At 43.1% G+C, this 15,965-nt stretch overlaps 1 protein-coding gene across 1 annotated transcript in view; it reads left to right on the top strand.

The window, feature by feature from the left end:
- Positions 1 to 15,965, top strand: part of wdr45b (WD repeat domain 45B) — a 40,933-nt gene that overhangs the window by 14,733 nt on the left and 10,235 nt on the right. Inside the window, exons 3-7 of the mRNA XM_041816504.1 lie at positions 487 to 588; positions 3,930 to 4,017; positions 4,265 to 4,359; positions 4,770 to 4,960; positions 5,052 to 5,137. Coding sequence (XP_041672438.1) covers positions 487 to 588; positions 3,930 to 4,017; positions 4,265 to 4,359; positions 4,770 to 4,960; positions 5,052 to 5,137 — 562 coding nt within the window. The remainder of the gene's footprint in view (positions 1 to 486; positions 589 to 3,929; positions 4,018 to 4,264; positions 4,360 to 4,769; positions 4,961 to 5,051; positions 5,138 to 15,965) is intronic.

Below are 15,965 nucleotides of genomic sequence, written 5' to 3'. Positions count from 1 at the left end.
CTCAGAGGAAGGGCTGGACAATATACCTGCACTTTGTGAAGAATTAGACTATTCATCAACAGTCCTTTGTGAAACTTTTGGGCTCATGAATAAAGGAAAAAAATTAGTGTTGCTGTTCCTAAACAAGGAGGGATATATGAGGAAGTCGCCCCCAGATCAAGCAGAAAATGTGACTCAGCACATGACCTGCTGCAGCCTTTAATACAGAAGTCGTTCATCAGACCGAGTGCGCTCTTTTCATCTTTGTTTCTGTGTTAATCCACCAGCAGCTCTTTGATAAAGTCCTTACAGCAGCAAGCCACTCTGCTCCGGGTTAGGGTTGTAGTCAGAGGAGTGCTGGTCATTGTGGTGGAGATAAGGAAGCAGCAGAGTGCAGATGTAACCTGAAGATTACTCTCAGTCATGATGATTACAGCTGCATCTTTCCCTCTAATAAACAAACATTTATACTTGTGTTTATTCATGACTCATGTTGCTGACTTTCAGAGTTCCTGGAGGGCGGGGTAGGCCATGTGGAGATGCTGTTCCGGTGTAACTATTTAGCACTTGTGGGAGGAGGAAAGAAACCCAAATACCCAACCAACAAAGGTACGATTTGTGTTTAAAGTTTGCAGTGATCATTACTAATGAGTGCAGAAGAGCTGATCCAGTATGCGGTTTGTTCAGTGGACAGATATTCCTGTCCATAATAGAGCTTCTGACAATGTTTAAAAAGGCTTTTATTCAGCACCACCAGATCTTCAGAGAACACCAAACAGCAGGAAGCTCAGGCATAGCTGGGAAACACACGTAGAATAACCTGGCCAAGCAAACAGGCTCCTGGTATAAAGGGAACAGGTGCTAAAGGATGTCGGAGTGGAAACACTGTCATCAAGGATGCTCTTTGAAGCAAAATGCAGACGTTAATGATGGGGGTGTTAGGATATTTGTATTCCTCCCATATGTCACGGTTCTGTGTACGCACTCACACGACACATACATGCCAACTCTCACCTGTTCACAGGTTTCTCCCATAGTTTTAGGCCACCTCTTCCCCTCTCCTGTCTTGTTATTTGTCCTGGGAAACTCCAGTACTTTTCACAGCCCTACTATAAATGGGCCGATTTATGAAAGCAGGTTTTTTAGTTGGGTGTGTTTGTCTGAGGATACCAAGGTTGCCAGATCATGTATGAATCGCTTTCCACACACACAATCCTCTTGTTGTTGTTCTAGTGCTCTCCTGTGTGCATACAGAGGTTATAATAGTTTTGGAATTTTTATTAGTTTTTATTTTTATTTCGTTTTCACTTTTTGTGTTCAATTTTAGTTTATTTTTTATTAGTTTTGACTGATGGTTTGTTAGTTTAGTATTTATTTTTCAAAAATGCTTTGTCTTAGTTTAGTTTTATATTAGTTTTAGTGTTTTATTTTTTTGCGGATAGATGTCGGGGCTGAGTGTCATACATTTATAAAATCATATTAAAACAGGCTACTCTTCAGTCATCTCTTTAAATGTCTTATTTAATGATGATGTTTGAATAAAACTCCAGACATAAAACTACCACTATGTGAAGTCTTAACCAATCAGATCAGGCCATTTTACACTCCCAGACTCTAGTGTAGGTGCCAGTCAGTATGGTTATGTCAAGGAGTAAAACTAAGGGTATTTTGTCTCTATTTTTATTTTATTTTAGCTAGTTTTAAAGCACACTATACAGTTGTAGTTAGTTTTGTTTTTTGGTAAAGCTTAGTTTTTTATTTTCAGAGTATTGCAGGACATACATAGGTACATACAGATGTCTGTATTCGTTGCTGAACACCTGGGTTGCAGAACCCAGTCTTAACCAGATTGATCCTTTTTTAATGCAACAAAACCTCAAAACTCCTCTTTTTTTTTTTTTTTTTTTTTTTTTGTTTGTTTTCCTCTTTTTTAGAACAGGGATGTGTGAAGCCAAAATGGGAAAAAAAAAATAAAATAAAATAAGAAAAAAGAAAGTGTTCAGAATTGAGCACTTTTCCAGGGAGATATTCTGGCAGTTTTAAGATATTGCTGTTCTGTCAGAAAGAGCAGGCTTAATGTTACTTTCCATATCCATTGAGAGGTATAACCTTTGTTTTTGTCAGTCAGACATCTTCCTAATATTTTCCTGTGTCTTTTCCATGAAGGAGACCCATTTTGCCCACATTTTTGAAATTTATCCATTTTTAGATTAAGTGAATGGGTAATTTTCTCCATTTGATATATTTCACTGACTGTATCTGCCCATTTGCTCATTGTGGGAGGTTCAGGGTGCGCCCATTGTCTTGTAATATTTTTCTTAGCTGCCATTACCATTATTCTAAATAAATGTTTATTCAGATTCCCCATTAGGAAATCATCTTTTCCTAAAATAAATGTTTTGAAGTGATTGGGCATCTTTGAGTTAAATATTTCCTCTATTATTGTATGTATATCAAACCAAAACGTTTTTACCTCAGAACATATGGCAGCGGTTTGCTTCTTGATCCCCTGAACAACGCCAACATATGACGATTTCTCCTGTATGACCAGTTTTCAGCTTGGGTGTGATAAAGAATCTCATTAGACATTTCCATGCAAACTCCCGCTTTATGTGTGAGCTAGTGCTTTTCCATAATAATTCACAATAACTGTGCCATTCTTCTTTCATTATGGTAAAGCTTAGTTTTTATTTAGTATTAGTTAACTAAAAACATTTTTGAATTTTAGTTTTACTTATTAAGTTATTTTTAGTTAACTATAATAACCTTGATGCATACAGAGGTACCATAAAAGTAATGAGTATTTAATATAATGTTTTTTAATGCTGCCATAAATCTGAATCATTGAGACAGAAGGTAATGGTAGAGTTTTGTCATGGAGGCATCACAGATGACAGGAAAAACCATTTTCCCTCCACATGAACAGTTGTACAGAAAGGGCTAAACAACACAGACTACAGTGCCATATAACATGTATGTACTTACATTCCTGGATAAACACATACACATTTCTAGTTATTCTTCCCATTATGTTGAAATCTGGATTATAAAAATCAAGTAGAAATCTTCGGTCACTTTTGCATCAGTGTTAATTTTGGCAGCTATTGTTGATTTTAGTCGTAGTCCATAGACGAAATTAATTTTAGTTTTAGTCACATTTGTCTATCCTTTTTAGTTTTAGTCTAGTTTTACTAAATGAAAACTGAAGATATTTTAGTCTAGTCTTAGTCCATAAAAGTCCTCACATTTTAGTCTTTACTTTTACTCCAAGCATTTATTTTCTTGCCTAAATCTGGTACCAAATCATGGTAGTGTGTTCTCTGCCAAACCTGGGGTCCCTGCTTTCTACAGCTGAGAGGCAGAATAGATACAGATGCATTATTTTTTGACAGATTTGCCAACAGTGGAAAAATGTCATGGATTTTGAATTTCCGACAAAAAACAAAATTACATTTTAGTCTAGTTTTAGTCATGTGTTGACAGATATTTTTAGTCATAGTTTTAGTCTACAAAATTAACACTGGTTTGCATAGGCACTATTTGGATGTGAGTGATGGCACTGATTTTAAGACTCAAGTGGGAAGTGAAGGCGAATTAAGGCTCATATCCAAATGAAAAAAATTGGGTTTTCACAAAAAGAGATTTTCATGACGAATAATCACATAAAATACACCAGAACATTGGAAATTAGGTGTTCGACCTCAAAATCTAATCAGGTAGTGTCTGATTAACCTCTTTATTGATCATTGAACTATGTAGATGTAAATTTCATGTGCACTTTGCTGAATTCACACAAAAATGCAAGACACTAGTATTTTTTCATTGGCAGTACATTGTATCTATTTATTCCCTTTGTCCATTTCTTTTCATAAATAAATAAATATTAATACTGGTATCCTATTTGACATATGAATATGTTTAAATTAAGTTAGTTTTTTCTAACATTGCAGTCATGATCTGGGATGATCTGAAGAAGAAAACCGTTATTGAGATTGAGTTCTCCACGGAAGTCAAAGCGGTGAAGCTTCGACGTGACAGGTAAAAAAATCAATCCTCCCCCACAATAAAATAGACATTTAAAGCTGTTCATCTACTGGCGATTGGCTTCTGTTCTTTAATTTAGGAGGATAAATCAACTCAAATATAGTGGAGTGGGTCAGGGATATATTCTTTCCAAACTGTTTCAGTGTAGTTAAGCTGCAGTTGACTGATAATGAGAAAGAAAGGGAATAGAAGGTTAAAAGTTGAAGTATTGGCCTTTGTGTTTCTTCTTCTCTTTTCTCAGGATTGTGGTGGTCCTGGACTCAATGATTAAAGTCTTCACCTTCACCCACAACCCCCACCAGCTGCACGTGTTTGAGACCTGCTACAACCCCAAAGGTGTGTCCACACTGTCTAAAATGGGCTTTTTCAAAATTTAATTAGACAAATATTGGTGCTGTCACACATGCACAAAACTCCTGACAGCTTCCTAAGATTTTCAGCATTTTTCACTCAGACTTTCCCCAGACCTTTTTCTGCCATCTTTGTAAAATGTCTGTTAATTTGGGGTAAGCTGATTTGTGAATCCAGCAGAACAAAAGGAAAACCACAGATTTGGTCAGGTAAAATTAGGGTTAAAACATTTAATTTAAACCTCACTGTCTCTGGTGACAAAGTTGTTCTGCATGATGAAGACTTTTTAAATCAAAGAGAAGGACCTAAAGATGCAGTTAAAGTGTCAATCATGCTGCAAACATGCTAGAAGGAAGCATGCGAGGAGCTTTAACCAAGCCTGTTTTTCCCTCCAGGTCTTTGTGTGCTGTGTCCAAACAGCAACAACTCTCTGTTGGCATTCCCAGGGACTCACTCAGGCCACGTGCAGATTGTCGACCTAGCTAACACAGAGAAGCCTCCAGTTGATATTCCGGCCCATGAGGGGGCGCTGTGCTGCATTGCTTTAAATCTGCAGGGAACAAGGATAGCTACTGCCTCAGAGAAAGTGAGCCATACTGGGACTGGTGTAAAGAAACGTACAATAATTTCTGTTTTGTTTTTGCGGGTGTTGTTGCTGATCAATATCGTTTCCTCAGGGGACTCTTATCAGAATTTTCGACACGTCAGCGGGTCAGCTCATACAGGAGCTAAGACGAGGATCTCAGACAGCAAACATTTACTGGTGAGTTACAGCAATGCTTTTCAAATCTGTACATTAAGAGGAGAAAAGCATGAAAACACTGTGAGGTTGAAGTGACTCAGATGATATTAAAGATGTACTGCAGGTCTGTGTGATTCAAATTTGCCACAAATTCGTATCATTTTCCCCTTTTATTGTCTCTTTGCAATGAAACAAGGCAAAGTGGTTGTTGATGTCACTAACAGTAGATGTGATACCTTCACTCCTGTCCTCTGGAGGTCGTTGTTGATGTCACTAACAGTAGATGTGATACCTTCAGTTCTGTCCTCTGGAGGTCGTTGTTGATGTCACTAACAGAAGATGGTGATACCTTCACTCCTGTCCTCTGGAGGTTGTTGCTGATGTCTCCAACAGTAGATGTGATACCTTCACCCCGTCCTCTGGAGGTCGTTGTTGATGTCACTAACAGTAGATGTGATACCTTCACTTCTGTCCTCTGGAGGTCGTTGTTGATGTCACTAACAGTAGATGTGATACCTTCACTTCTGTCCTCTGGAGGTCGTTGTTGATGTCACTAACAGAAGATGGTGATACCTTCACTCCTGTCCTCTGGAGGTTGTTGCTGATGTCTCCAACAGTAGATGTGATACCTTCACCCCGTCCTCTGGAGGTCGTTGTTGATGTCACTAACAGTAGATGTGATACCTTCACCCCGTCCTCTGGATGTCGTTGTTGATGTCACTAACAGTAGATGTGATACCTTCAGTTCTGTCCTCTGGAGGTCGTTGTTGATGTCACTAACAGTAGATGTGATACCTTAAGTTCTGTCCTCTGGAGGTCGTTGTTGATGTCACTAACAGAAGATGGTGATACCTTCACTCCTGTCCTCTGGAGGTTGTTGCTGATGTCTCCAACAGTAGATGTGATACCTTCACCCCGTCCTCTGGAGGGCGTTGTTGATGTCACTAACAGTAGATGTGATACCTTCACTTCTGTCCTCTGGAGGTCGTTGTTGATGTCACTAACAGTAGATGTGATACCTTCACTCCTGTCCTCTGGACGTCGTTGCTGATGTCACCAACAGTAGATAGTGATACCTTCATTCCTTTCCTCTGGAGGTTGTTGTTGGTGTCACTAACAGTGGATGGTGATACCTTCAACCCTGTCCTCTGGATGTCGTTGCTGATGTCACTAACAGAAGATGGTGATACCTTCACTCCTGTCCTCTGGATGTCATTGCTGATGTCACTAACAGAAGATGGTGATACCTTCACTCCTGTCCTCTGGACGTCATTGCTGATGTCACTAACAGAAGCTGGTGATACCTTCACTCCTGTCCTCTGGACGTCGTTGCTGATGTCACTAACAATAGATGTGATACTTTCACTCCTGTCCTCTGGATGTCGTTGCTGATGTCTCTAACAGTAGATGATGATTCCTTCACTCCTGTCCTCTGGACGTCGTTGCTGATGTCACTTACAGTAGATGTGATACCTTCACTCGTGTCCTCTGGACGTTGTTGCTGATGTCACTAACAGTAGATGTGATACCTTCACTCCTGTCCTCTGGAGGTTGTTGTTGCTGATGTCATTAACAGAAGATGGTGATGCCTTCACTCTTGTCCTCATGAGGTTGTTGTTGATGTCACTAACAGTAGATGATGATACCTTCACTCCTGTCCTCTGGAGGTTGTTGTTGATGTCACTAAAAGTAGATGTGATACCTTCACTCCTGTCCTCTGGAGGTTTTTGTTGATGTCACCAACAGTAGATGGTGATACCTTCACTCCTGTCTTCTGGAGGTTGTTGTTGGTGTCACTAACAGTAGATGGTGATACCTTCACTCCTGTCCTCTGGAGGTTGTTGCTGATGTCACTAACAGTAGATGTGATACCTTCACTCCTGTCCTCTGGAGGTTGTTGCTGATGTCACTAACAGTAGATGTGATACCTTCACCCCTGTCCTCTGGATGGCGTTGCTGATGTCACTAACAGTAGATGGTGATACCTTCACTCCTGTCCTCTGGAGGTTGTTGTTGATGTCACTAACAGTAGATGTGATACCTTCACTCCTGTCCTCTGGAGGTTGTTGTTGATGTCACTAACAGTAGATGTGATACCTTCACTCCTGTCCCCTGGATGTCGTTGTTGATGTCACTAACAGTAAATGTGATACCTTCACTCCTGTCCTCTGGAGGTTGTTGATGATGTCACTAACAGTAGATGTGATACCTTCACTCCTGTCCTCTGAGGTTGATTTCACCAACAGTAGATTGTGATACCTTCACTCCTGTCCTCTGGAGGTTGTTGTTGATGTCACTAACAGTAGATGTGATACCTTCACTCCTGTCCTCTGGAGGTTGTTGATGTTGTCACTAACAGTAGATGTGATACCTTCACTCCTGTCCTCTGGACGTCGTTGCTGTTTTCACTAACAGTAGAAGTGATACCTTCACTCCTGTCCTCTGGAGGTTGTTGTTGATGTCACTAACAGTAGATGTGATACCTTCACTCCTCTCCTCTTGACAACGTTGCTGATGTCACCAACAGTAGATGTGATACCTTCACACCTGTACTCTGGATGTTTTTGTTGTTGTAACTAAAAGTAGATGTTGATACCTTCAATCCTGTCGTCTGGAGGTAGTTGTTGTTGTCACTAAAGCAGATAGTGATACCTTCACTCCTGTCCTCTGGAGGTTGTTGATGATGTCACAAAAAGTAGATGGTGATACCTTCACTCCTGTCCTCTGGATGTCGTTGTTGATGTCACTAACAGTAGATGGTGATACCTTCATTCCTTTCCTCTGGAGGTTGTTGTTGGTGTCTCTAACAGTAGATAGTGATACCTTCACTCCTGTCCTCTGGAGGTTGTTGTTGATGTCACTAACAGTAGATGGTGATACCTTCACTCCTGTCCTCTGGAGGTTGTTGTTGGTGTCACTAACAATAGATGGTGATACCTTCACTCCTGTCCTCTGGAGGTTGTTGTTGATGTCACTAACAGTAGATGTGATACCTTCACTCCTGTCCTCTGGACGTCGTTGCTGATGTCACCAACAGTAGATAGTGATACCTTCATTCCTTTCCTCTGGAGGTTGTTGTTGGTGTCACTAACAGTGGATGGTGATACCTTCAACCCTGTCCTCTGGATGTCGTTGCTGATGTCACTAACAGAAGATGGTGATACCTTCACTCCTGTCCTCTGGATGTCGTTGCTGATGTCACTAACAGAAGATGGTGATACCTTCACTCCTGTCCTCTGGACGTCATTGCTGATGTCACTAACAGAAGCTGGTGATACCTTCACTCCTGTCCTCTGGATGTCGTTGCTGATGTCTCTAACAGTAGATGATGATTCCTTCACTCCTGTCCTCTGGACGTCGTTGCTGATGTCACTTACAGTAGATGTGATACCTTCACTCGTGTCCTCTGGACGTTGTTGCTGATGTCACTAACAGTAGATGTGATACCTTCACTCCTGTCCTCTGGAGGTTGTTGTTGCTGATGTCATTAACAGAAGATGGTGATGCCTTCACTCTTGTCCTCTGGAGGTTGTTGTTGATGTCACTAACAGTAGATGATGATACCTTCACCCCGTCCTCTGGATGTCGTTGTTGATGTCACTAACAGTAGATGTGATACCTTCAGTTCTGTCCTCTGGAGGTCGTTGTTGATGTCACTAAAAGTAGATGTGATACCTTCACTCCTGTCCTCTGGAGGTTTTTGTTGATGTCACCAACAGTAGATGGTGATACCTTCACTCCTGTCCTCTGGAGGTTGTTGTTGATGTCACTAAAAGCAGATGTGATACCTTCAGTCCTGTCCTCTGGACGTCGTTGCTGTTTTCACTAACAGTAGAAGTGATACCTTCACTCCTGTCCTCTGGACGTCGTTGCTGTTTTCACTAACAGTAGATGTGATACCTTCACTCCTGTCCTCTGGACGTCGTTGCTGTTTTCACTAACAGTAGAAGTGATACCTTCACTCCTGTCCTCTGGAGGTTGTTGCTGATGTCACTAACAGAAGATGGTGATACCTTCACTCCTGTCCTCTGGAGGTTGTTGTTGATGTCACTAACAGTAGATGTGATACCTTCACTCCTCTCCTCTTGACAACGTTGCTGATGTCACCAACAGTAGATGTGATACCTTCACCCCTGTCCTCTGGATGTTGTTGTTGGTGTCACTAACAGTAGATGATGATACCTTCACTCCTGTCCTCTGGAGGTTGTTGTTGATGTCACTTAAAGCAGATAGTGATACCTTCACTCCTGTCCTCTGGAGGTTGTTGATGATGTCACTAAAAGTAGATGGTGATACCTTCACTCCTGTCCTCTGGATGTCGTTGTTGATGTCACTAACAGTAGATGGTGATACCTTCACTCCTGTCCTCTGGAGGTTGTTGTTGATGTCACTAACAGTAGATGGTGATACCTTCACTCCTGTCCTCTGGACGTCGTTGTTGGTGTCACTAACAATAGATGGTGATACCTTCACTCCTGTCCTCTGGAGGTTGTTGTTGATGTCACTAACAGTAGATGTGATACCTTCACTCCTGTCCTCTGGAGGTTGTTGATGATGTCACTAAAAGTAGATGGTGATACCTTCACTCCTGTCCTCTGGATGTCGTTGTTGATGTCACTAACAGTAGATGGTGATACCTTCACTCCTGTCCTCTGGAGGTTGTTGTTGATGTCACTAACAGTAGATGGTGATACCTTCACTCCTGTCCTCTGGACGTCGTTGTTGGTGTCACTAACAATAGATGGTGATACCTTCACTCCTGTCCTCTGGACGTCGTTGCTGATGTCACCAACAGTAGATAGTGATACCTTCATTCCTTTCCTCTGGAGGTTGTTGTTGGTGTCACTAACAGTGGATGGTGATACCTTCAACCCTGTCCTCTGGATGTCGTTGCTGATGTCACTAACAGAAGATGGTGATACCTTCACTCCTGTCCTCTGGATGTCGTTGCTGATGTCACTAACAGAAGATGGTGATACCTTCACTCCTGTCCTCTGGACGTCATTGCTGATGTCACTAACAGAAGCTGGTGATACCTTCACTCCTGTCCTCTGGATGTCGTTGCTGATGTCTCTAACAGTAGATGATGATTCCTTCACTCCTGTCCTCTGGACGTCGTTGCTGATGTCACTTACAGTAGATGTGATACCTTCACTCGTGTCCTCTGGACGTTGTTGCTGATGTCACTAACAGTAGATGTGATACCTTCACTCCTGTCCTCTGGAGGTTGTTGTTGCTGATGTCATTAACAGAAGATGGTGATGCCTTCACTCTTGTCCTCTGGAGGTTGTTGTTGATGTCACTAACAGTAGATGATGATACCTTCACCCCGTCCTCTGGATGTCGTTGTTGATGTCACTAACAGTAGATGTGATACCTTCAGTTCTGTCCTCTGGAGGTCGTTGTTGATGTCACTAACAGTAGATGTGATACCTTCAGTTCTGTCCTCTGGAGGTCGTTGTTGATGTCACTAACAGAAGATGGTGATACCTTCACTCCTGTCCTCTGGAGGTTGTTGCTGATGTCTCCAACAGTAGATGTGATACCTTCACCCCGTCCTCTGGAGGTCGTTGTTGATGTCACTAACAGTAGATGTGATACCTTCACTTCTGTCCTCTGGAGGTCGTTGTTGATGTCACTAACAGTAGATGTGATACCTTCACTTCTGTCCTCTGGATGTCGTTGTTGATGTCACTAACAGTAGATGTGACACCTTCACTCCTGTCCTCTGGACGTCGTTGCTGATGTCACCAACAGTAGATAGTGATACCTTCATTCCTTTCCTCTGGAGGTTGTTGTTGGTGTCACTAACAGTGGATGGTGATACCTTCAACCCTGTCCTCTGGATGTCGTTGCTGATGTCACTAACAGAAGATGGTGATACCTTCACTCCTGTCCTCTGGATGTCGTTGCTGATGTCACTAACAGAAGATGGTGATACCTTCACTCCTGTCCTCTGGACGTCATTGCTGATGTCACTAACAGAAGCTGGTGATACCTTCACTCCTGTCCTCTGGACGTCGTTGCTGATGTCACTAACAATAGATGTGATACTTTCACTCCTGTCCTCTGGATGTCGTTGCTGATGTCTCTAACAGTAGATGATGATTCCTTCACTCCTGTCCTCTGGACGTCGTTGCTGATGTCACTTACAGTAGATGTGATACCTTCACTCGTGTCCTCTGGACGTTGTTGCTGATGTCACTAACAGTAGATGTGATACCTTCACTCCTGTCCTCTGGAGGTTGTTGTTGCTGATGTCATTAACAGAAGATGGTGATGCCTTCACTCTTGTCCTCATGAGGTTGTTGTTGATGTCACTAACAGTAGATGATGATACCTTCACTCCTGTCCTCTGGAGGTTGTTGTTGATGTCACTAAAAGTAGATGTGATACCTTCACTCCTGTCCTCTGGAGGTTTTTGTTGATGTCACCAACAGTAGATGGTGATACCTTCACTCCTGTCCTCTGGAGGTTGTTGCTGATGTCACTAACAGTAGATGTGATACCTTCACTCCTGTCCTCTGGAGGTTGTTGCTGATGTCACTAACAGTAGATGGTGATACCTTCACTCCTGTCCTCTGGAGGTTGTTGCTGATGTCACTAACAGTAGATGTGATACCTTCACTCCTGTCCTCTGGAGGTTGTTGCTGATGTCACTAACAGTAGATGTGATACCTTCACCCCTGTCCTCTGGATGGCGTTGCTGATGTCATTAACAGAAGATGGTGATGCCTTCACTCTTGTCCTCATGAGGTTGTTGTTGATGTCACTAACAGTAGATGATGATACCTTCACTCCTGTCCTCTGGAGGTTGTTGTTGATGTCACTAAAAGTAGATGTGATACCTTCACTCCTGTCCTCTGGAGGTTTTTGTTGATGTCACCAACAGTAGATGGTGATACCTTCACTCCTGTCCTCTGGAGGTTGTTGCTGATGTCACTAACAGTAGATGTGATACCTTCACTCCTGTCCTCTGGAGGTTGTTGCTGATGTCACTAACAGTAGATGTGATACCTTCACCCCTGTCCTCTGGATGGCGTTGCTGATGTCACTAACAGTAGATGGTGATACCTTCACTCCTGTCCTCTGGAGGTTGTTGTTGATGTCACTAACAGTAGATGTGATACCTTCACTCCTGTCCTCTGGAGGTTGTTGTTGATGTCACTAACAGTAGATGTGATACCTTCACTCCTGTCCCCTGGATGTCGTTGTTGATGTCACTAACAGTAAATGTGATACCTTCACTCCTGTCCTCTGGAGGTTGTTGATGATGTCACTAACAGTAGATGTGATACCTTCACTCCTGTCCTCTGGACGTCGCTTGTTGATATCACCAACAGTAGATAGTGATACCTTCACTCCTGTCCTCTGGAGGTTGTTGTTGATGTCACTAACAGTAGATGTGATACCTTCAGTCCTGTCCTCTGGACGTCGTTGCTGTTGTCACTAACAGTAGATGTGATACCTTCACTCCTGTCCTCTGGACGTCGTTGCTGTTTTCACTAACAGTAGAAGTGATACCTTCACTCCTGTCCTCTGGAGGTTGTTGTTGATGTCACTAACAGTAGATGTGATACCTTCACTCCTCTCCTCTTGACAACGTTGCTGATGTCACCAACAGTAGATGTGATACCTTCACCCCTGTCCTCTGGATGTTGTTGTTGGTGTCACTAACAGTAGATGATGATACCTTCACTCCTGTCCTCTGGAGGTTGTTGTTGATGTCACTAAAAGCAGATAGTGATACCTTCACTCCTGTCCTCTGGAGGTTGTTGATGATGTCACAAAAAGTAGATGGTGATACCTTCACTCCTGTCCTCTGGATGTCGTTGTTGATGTCACTAACAGTAGATGGTGATACCTTCACTCCTGTCCTCTGGAGGTTGTTGTTGATGTCTCTAACAGTAGATAGTGATACCTTCACTCCTGTCCTCTGGAGGTTGTTGTTGATGTCACTAACAGTAGATGGTGATACCTTCACTCCTGTCCTCTGGAGGTTGTTGTTGGTGTCACTAACAATAGATGGTGATACCTTCACTCCTGTCCTCTGGAGGTTGTTGTTGATGTCACTAACAGTAGATGTGATACCTTCACTCCTGTCCTCTGGACGTCGTTGCTGATGTCACCAACAGTAGATAGTGATACCTTCATTCCTTTCCTCTGGAGGTTGTTGTTGGTGTCACTAACAGTGGATGGTGATACCTTCAACCCTGTCCTCTGGATGTCGTTGCTGATGTCACTAACAGAAGATGGTGATACCTTCACTCCTGTCCTCTGGATGTCGTTGCTGATGTCACTAACAGAAGATGGTGATACCTTCACTCCTGTCCTCTGGACGTCATTGCTGATGTCACTAACAGAAGCTGGTGATACCTTCACTCCTGTCCTCTGGATGTCGCTGATGTCTCTAACAGTAGATGATGATTCCTTCACTCCTGTCCTCTGGACGTCGTTGCTGATGTCACTTACAGTAGATGTGATACCTTCACTCGTGTCCTCTGGACGTTGTTGCTGATGTCACTAACAGTAGATGTGATACCTTCACTCCTGTCCTCTGGAGGTTGTTGTTGCTGATGTCATTAACAGAAGATGGTGATGCCTTCACTCTTGTCCTCTGGAGGTTGTTGTTGATGTCACTAACAGTAGATGATGATACCTTCACCCCGTCCTCTGGATGTCGTTGTTGATGTCACTAACAGTAGATGTGATACCTTCAGTTCTGTCCTCTGGAGGTCGTTGTTGATGTCACTAAAAGTAGATGTGATACCTTCACTCCTGTCCTCTGGAGGTTTTTGTTGATGTCACCAACAGTAGATGGTGATACCTTCACTCCTGTCCTCTGGAGGTTGTTGTTGATGTCACTAAAAGCAGATGTGATACCTTCAGTCCTGTCCTCTGGACGTCGTTGCTGTTTTCACTAACAGTAGAAGTGATACCTTCACTCCTGTCCTCTGGACGTCGTTGCTGTTTTCACTAACAGTAGATGTGATACCTTCACTCCTGTCCTCTGGACGTCGTTGCTGTTTTCACTAACAGTAGAAGTGATACCTTCACTCCTGTCCTCTGGAGGTTGTTGCTGATGTCACTAACAGAAGATGGTGATACCTTCACTCCTGTCCTCTGGAGGTTGTTGTTGATGTCACTAACAGTAGATGTGATACCTTCACTCCTCTCCTCTTGACAACGTTGCTGATGTCACCAACAGTAGATGTGATACCTTCACCCCTGTCCTCTGGATGTTGTTGTTGGTGTCACTAACAGTAGATGATGATACCTTCACTCCTGTCCTCTGGAGGTTGTTGTTGATGTCACTAAAAGCAGATAGTGATACCTTCACTCCTGTCCTCTGGAGGTTGTTGATGATGTCACTAAAAGTAGATGGTGATACCTTCACTCCTGTCCTCTGGATGTCGTTGTTGATGTCACTAACAGTAGATGGTGATACCTTCACTCCTGTCCTCTGGAGGTTGTTGCTGATGTCACTAACAGTAGATGGTGATACCTTCACTCCTGTCCTCTGGACGTCGTTGTTGGTGTCACTAACAATAGATGGTGATACCTTCACTCCTGTCCTCTGGAGGTTGTTGTTGATGTCACTAACAGTAGATGTGATACCTTCACTCCTGTCCTCTGGACGTCGTTGCTGATGTCACCAACAGTAGATAGTGATACCTTCATTCCTTTCCTCTGGAGGTTGTTGTTGGTGTCACTAACAGTGGATGGTGATACCTTCAACCCTGTCCTCTGGATGTCGTTGCTGATGTCACTAACAGAAGATGGTGATACCTTCACTCCTGTCCTCTGGATGTCGTTGCTGATGTCACTAACAGAAGATGGTGATACCTTCACTCCTGTCCTCTGGACGTCATTGCTGATGTCACTAACAGAAGCTGGTGATACCTTCACTCCTGTCCTCTGGATGTCGTTGCTGATGTCTCTAACAGTAGATGATGATTCCTTCACTCCTGTCCTCTGGACGTCGTTGCTGATGTCACTTACAGTAGATGTGATACCTTCACTCGTGTCCTCTGGACGTTGTTGCTGATGTCACTAACAGTAGATGTGATACCTTCACTCCTGTCCTCTGGAGGTTGTTGTTGCTGATGTCATTAACAGAAGATGGTGATGCCTTCACTCTTGTCCTCTGGAGGTTGTTGTTGATGTCACTAACAGTAGATGATGATACCTTCACCCCGTCCTCTGGATGTCGTTGTTGATGTCACTAACAGTAGATGTGATACCTTCAGTTCTGTCCTCTGGTGGTCGTTGTTGATGTCACTAACAGTAGATGTGATACCTTCAGTTCTGTCCTCTGGAGGTCGTTGTTGATGTCACTAACAGAAGATGGTGATACCTTCACTCCTGTCCTCTGGAGGTTGTTGCTGATGTCTCCAACAGTAGATGTGATACCTTCACCCCGTCCTCTGGAGGTCGTTGTTGATGTCACTAACAGTAGATGTGATACCTTCACTTCTGTCCTCTGGAGGTCGTTGTTGATGTCACTAACAGTAGATGTGATACCTTCACTTCTGTCCTCTGGATGTCGTTGTTGATGTCACTAACAGTAGATGTGATACCTTCACTCCTGTCCTCTGGACGTCGTTGCTGATGTCACCAACAGTAGATAGTGATACCTTCATTCCTTTCCTCTGGAGGTTGTTGTTGGTGTCACTAACAGTGGATGGTGATACCTTCAACCCTGTCCTCTGGATGTCGTTGCTGATGTCACTAACAGAAGATGGTGATACCTTCACTCCTGTCCTCTGGATGTCGTTGCTGATGTCACTAACAGAAGATGGTGATACCTTCACTCCTGTCCTCTGGACGTCATTGCTGATGTCACTAA

Source organism: Cheilinus undulatus, linkage group 20 (genome assembly GCF_018320785.1).
Source record: "Cheilinus undulatus linkage group 20, ASM1832078v1, whole genome shotgun sequence".
NCBI classification, from domain to species: domain Eukaryota; kingdom Metazoa; phylum Chordata; class Actinopteri; order Labriformes; family Labridae; genus Cheilinus; species Cheilinus undulatus.
This window is presented reverse-complemented; position numbering and strand designations above follow the sequence as displayed.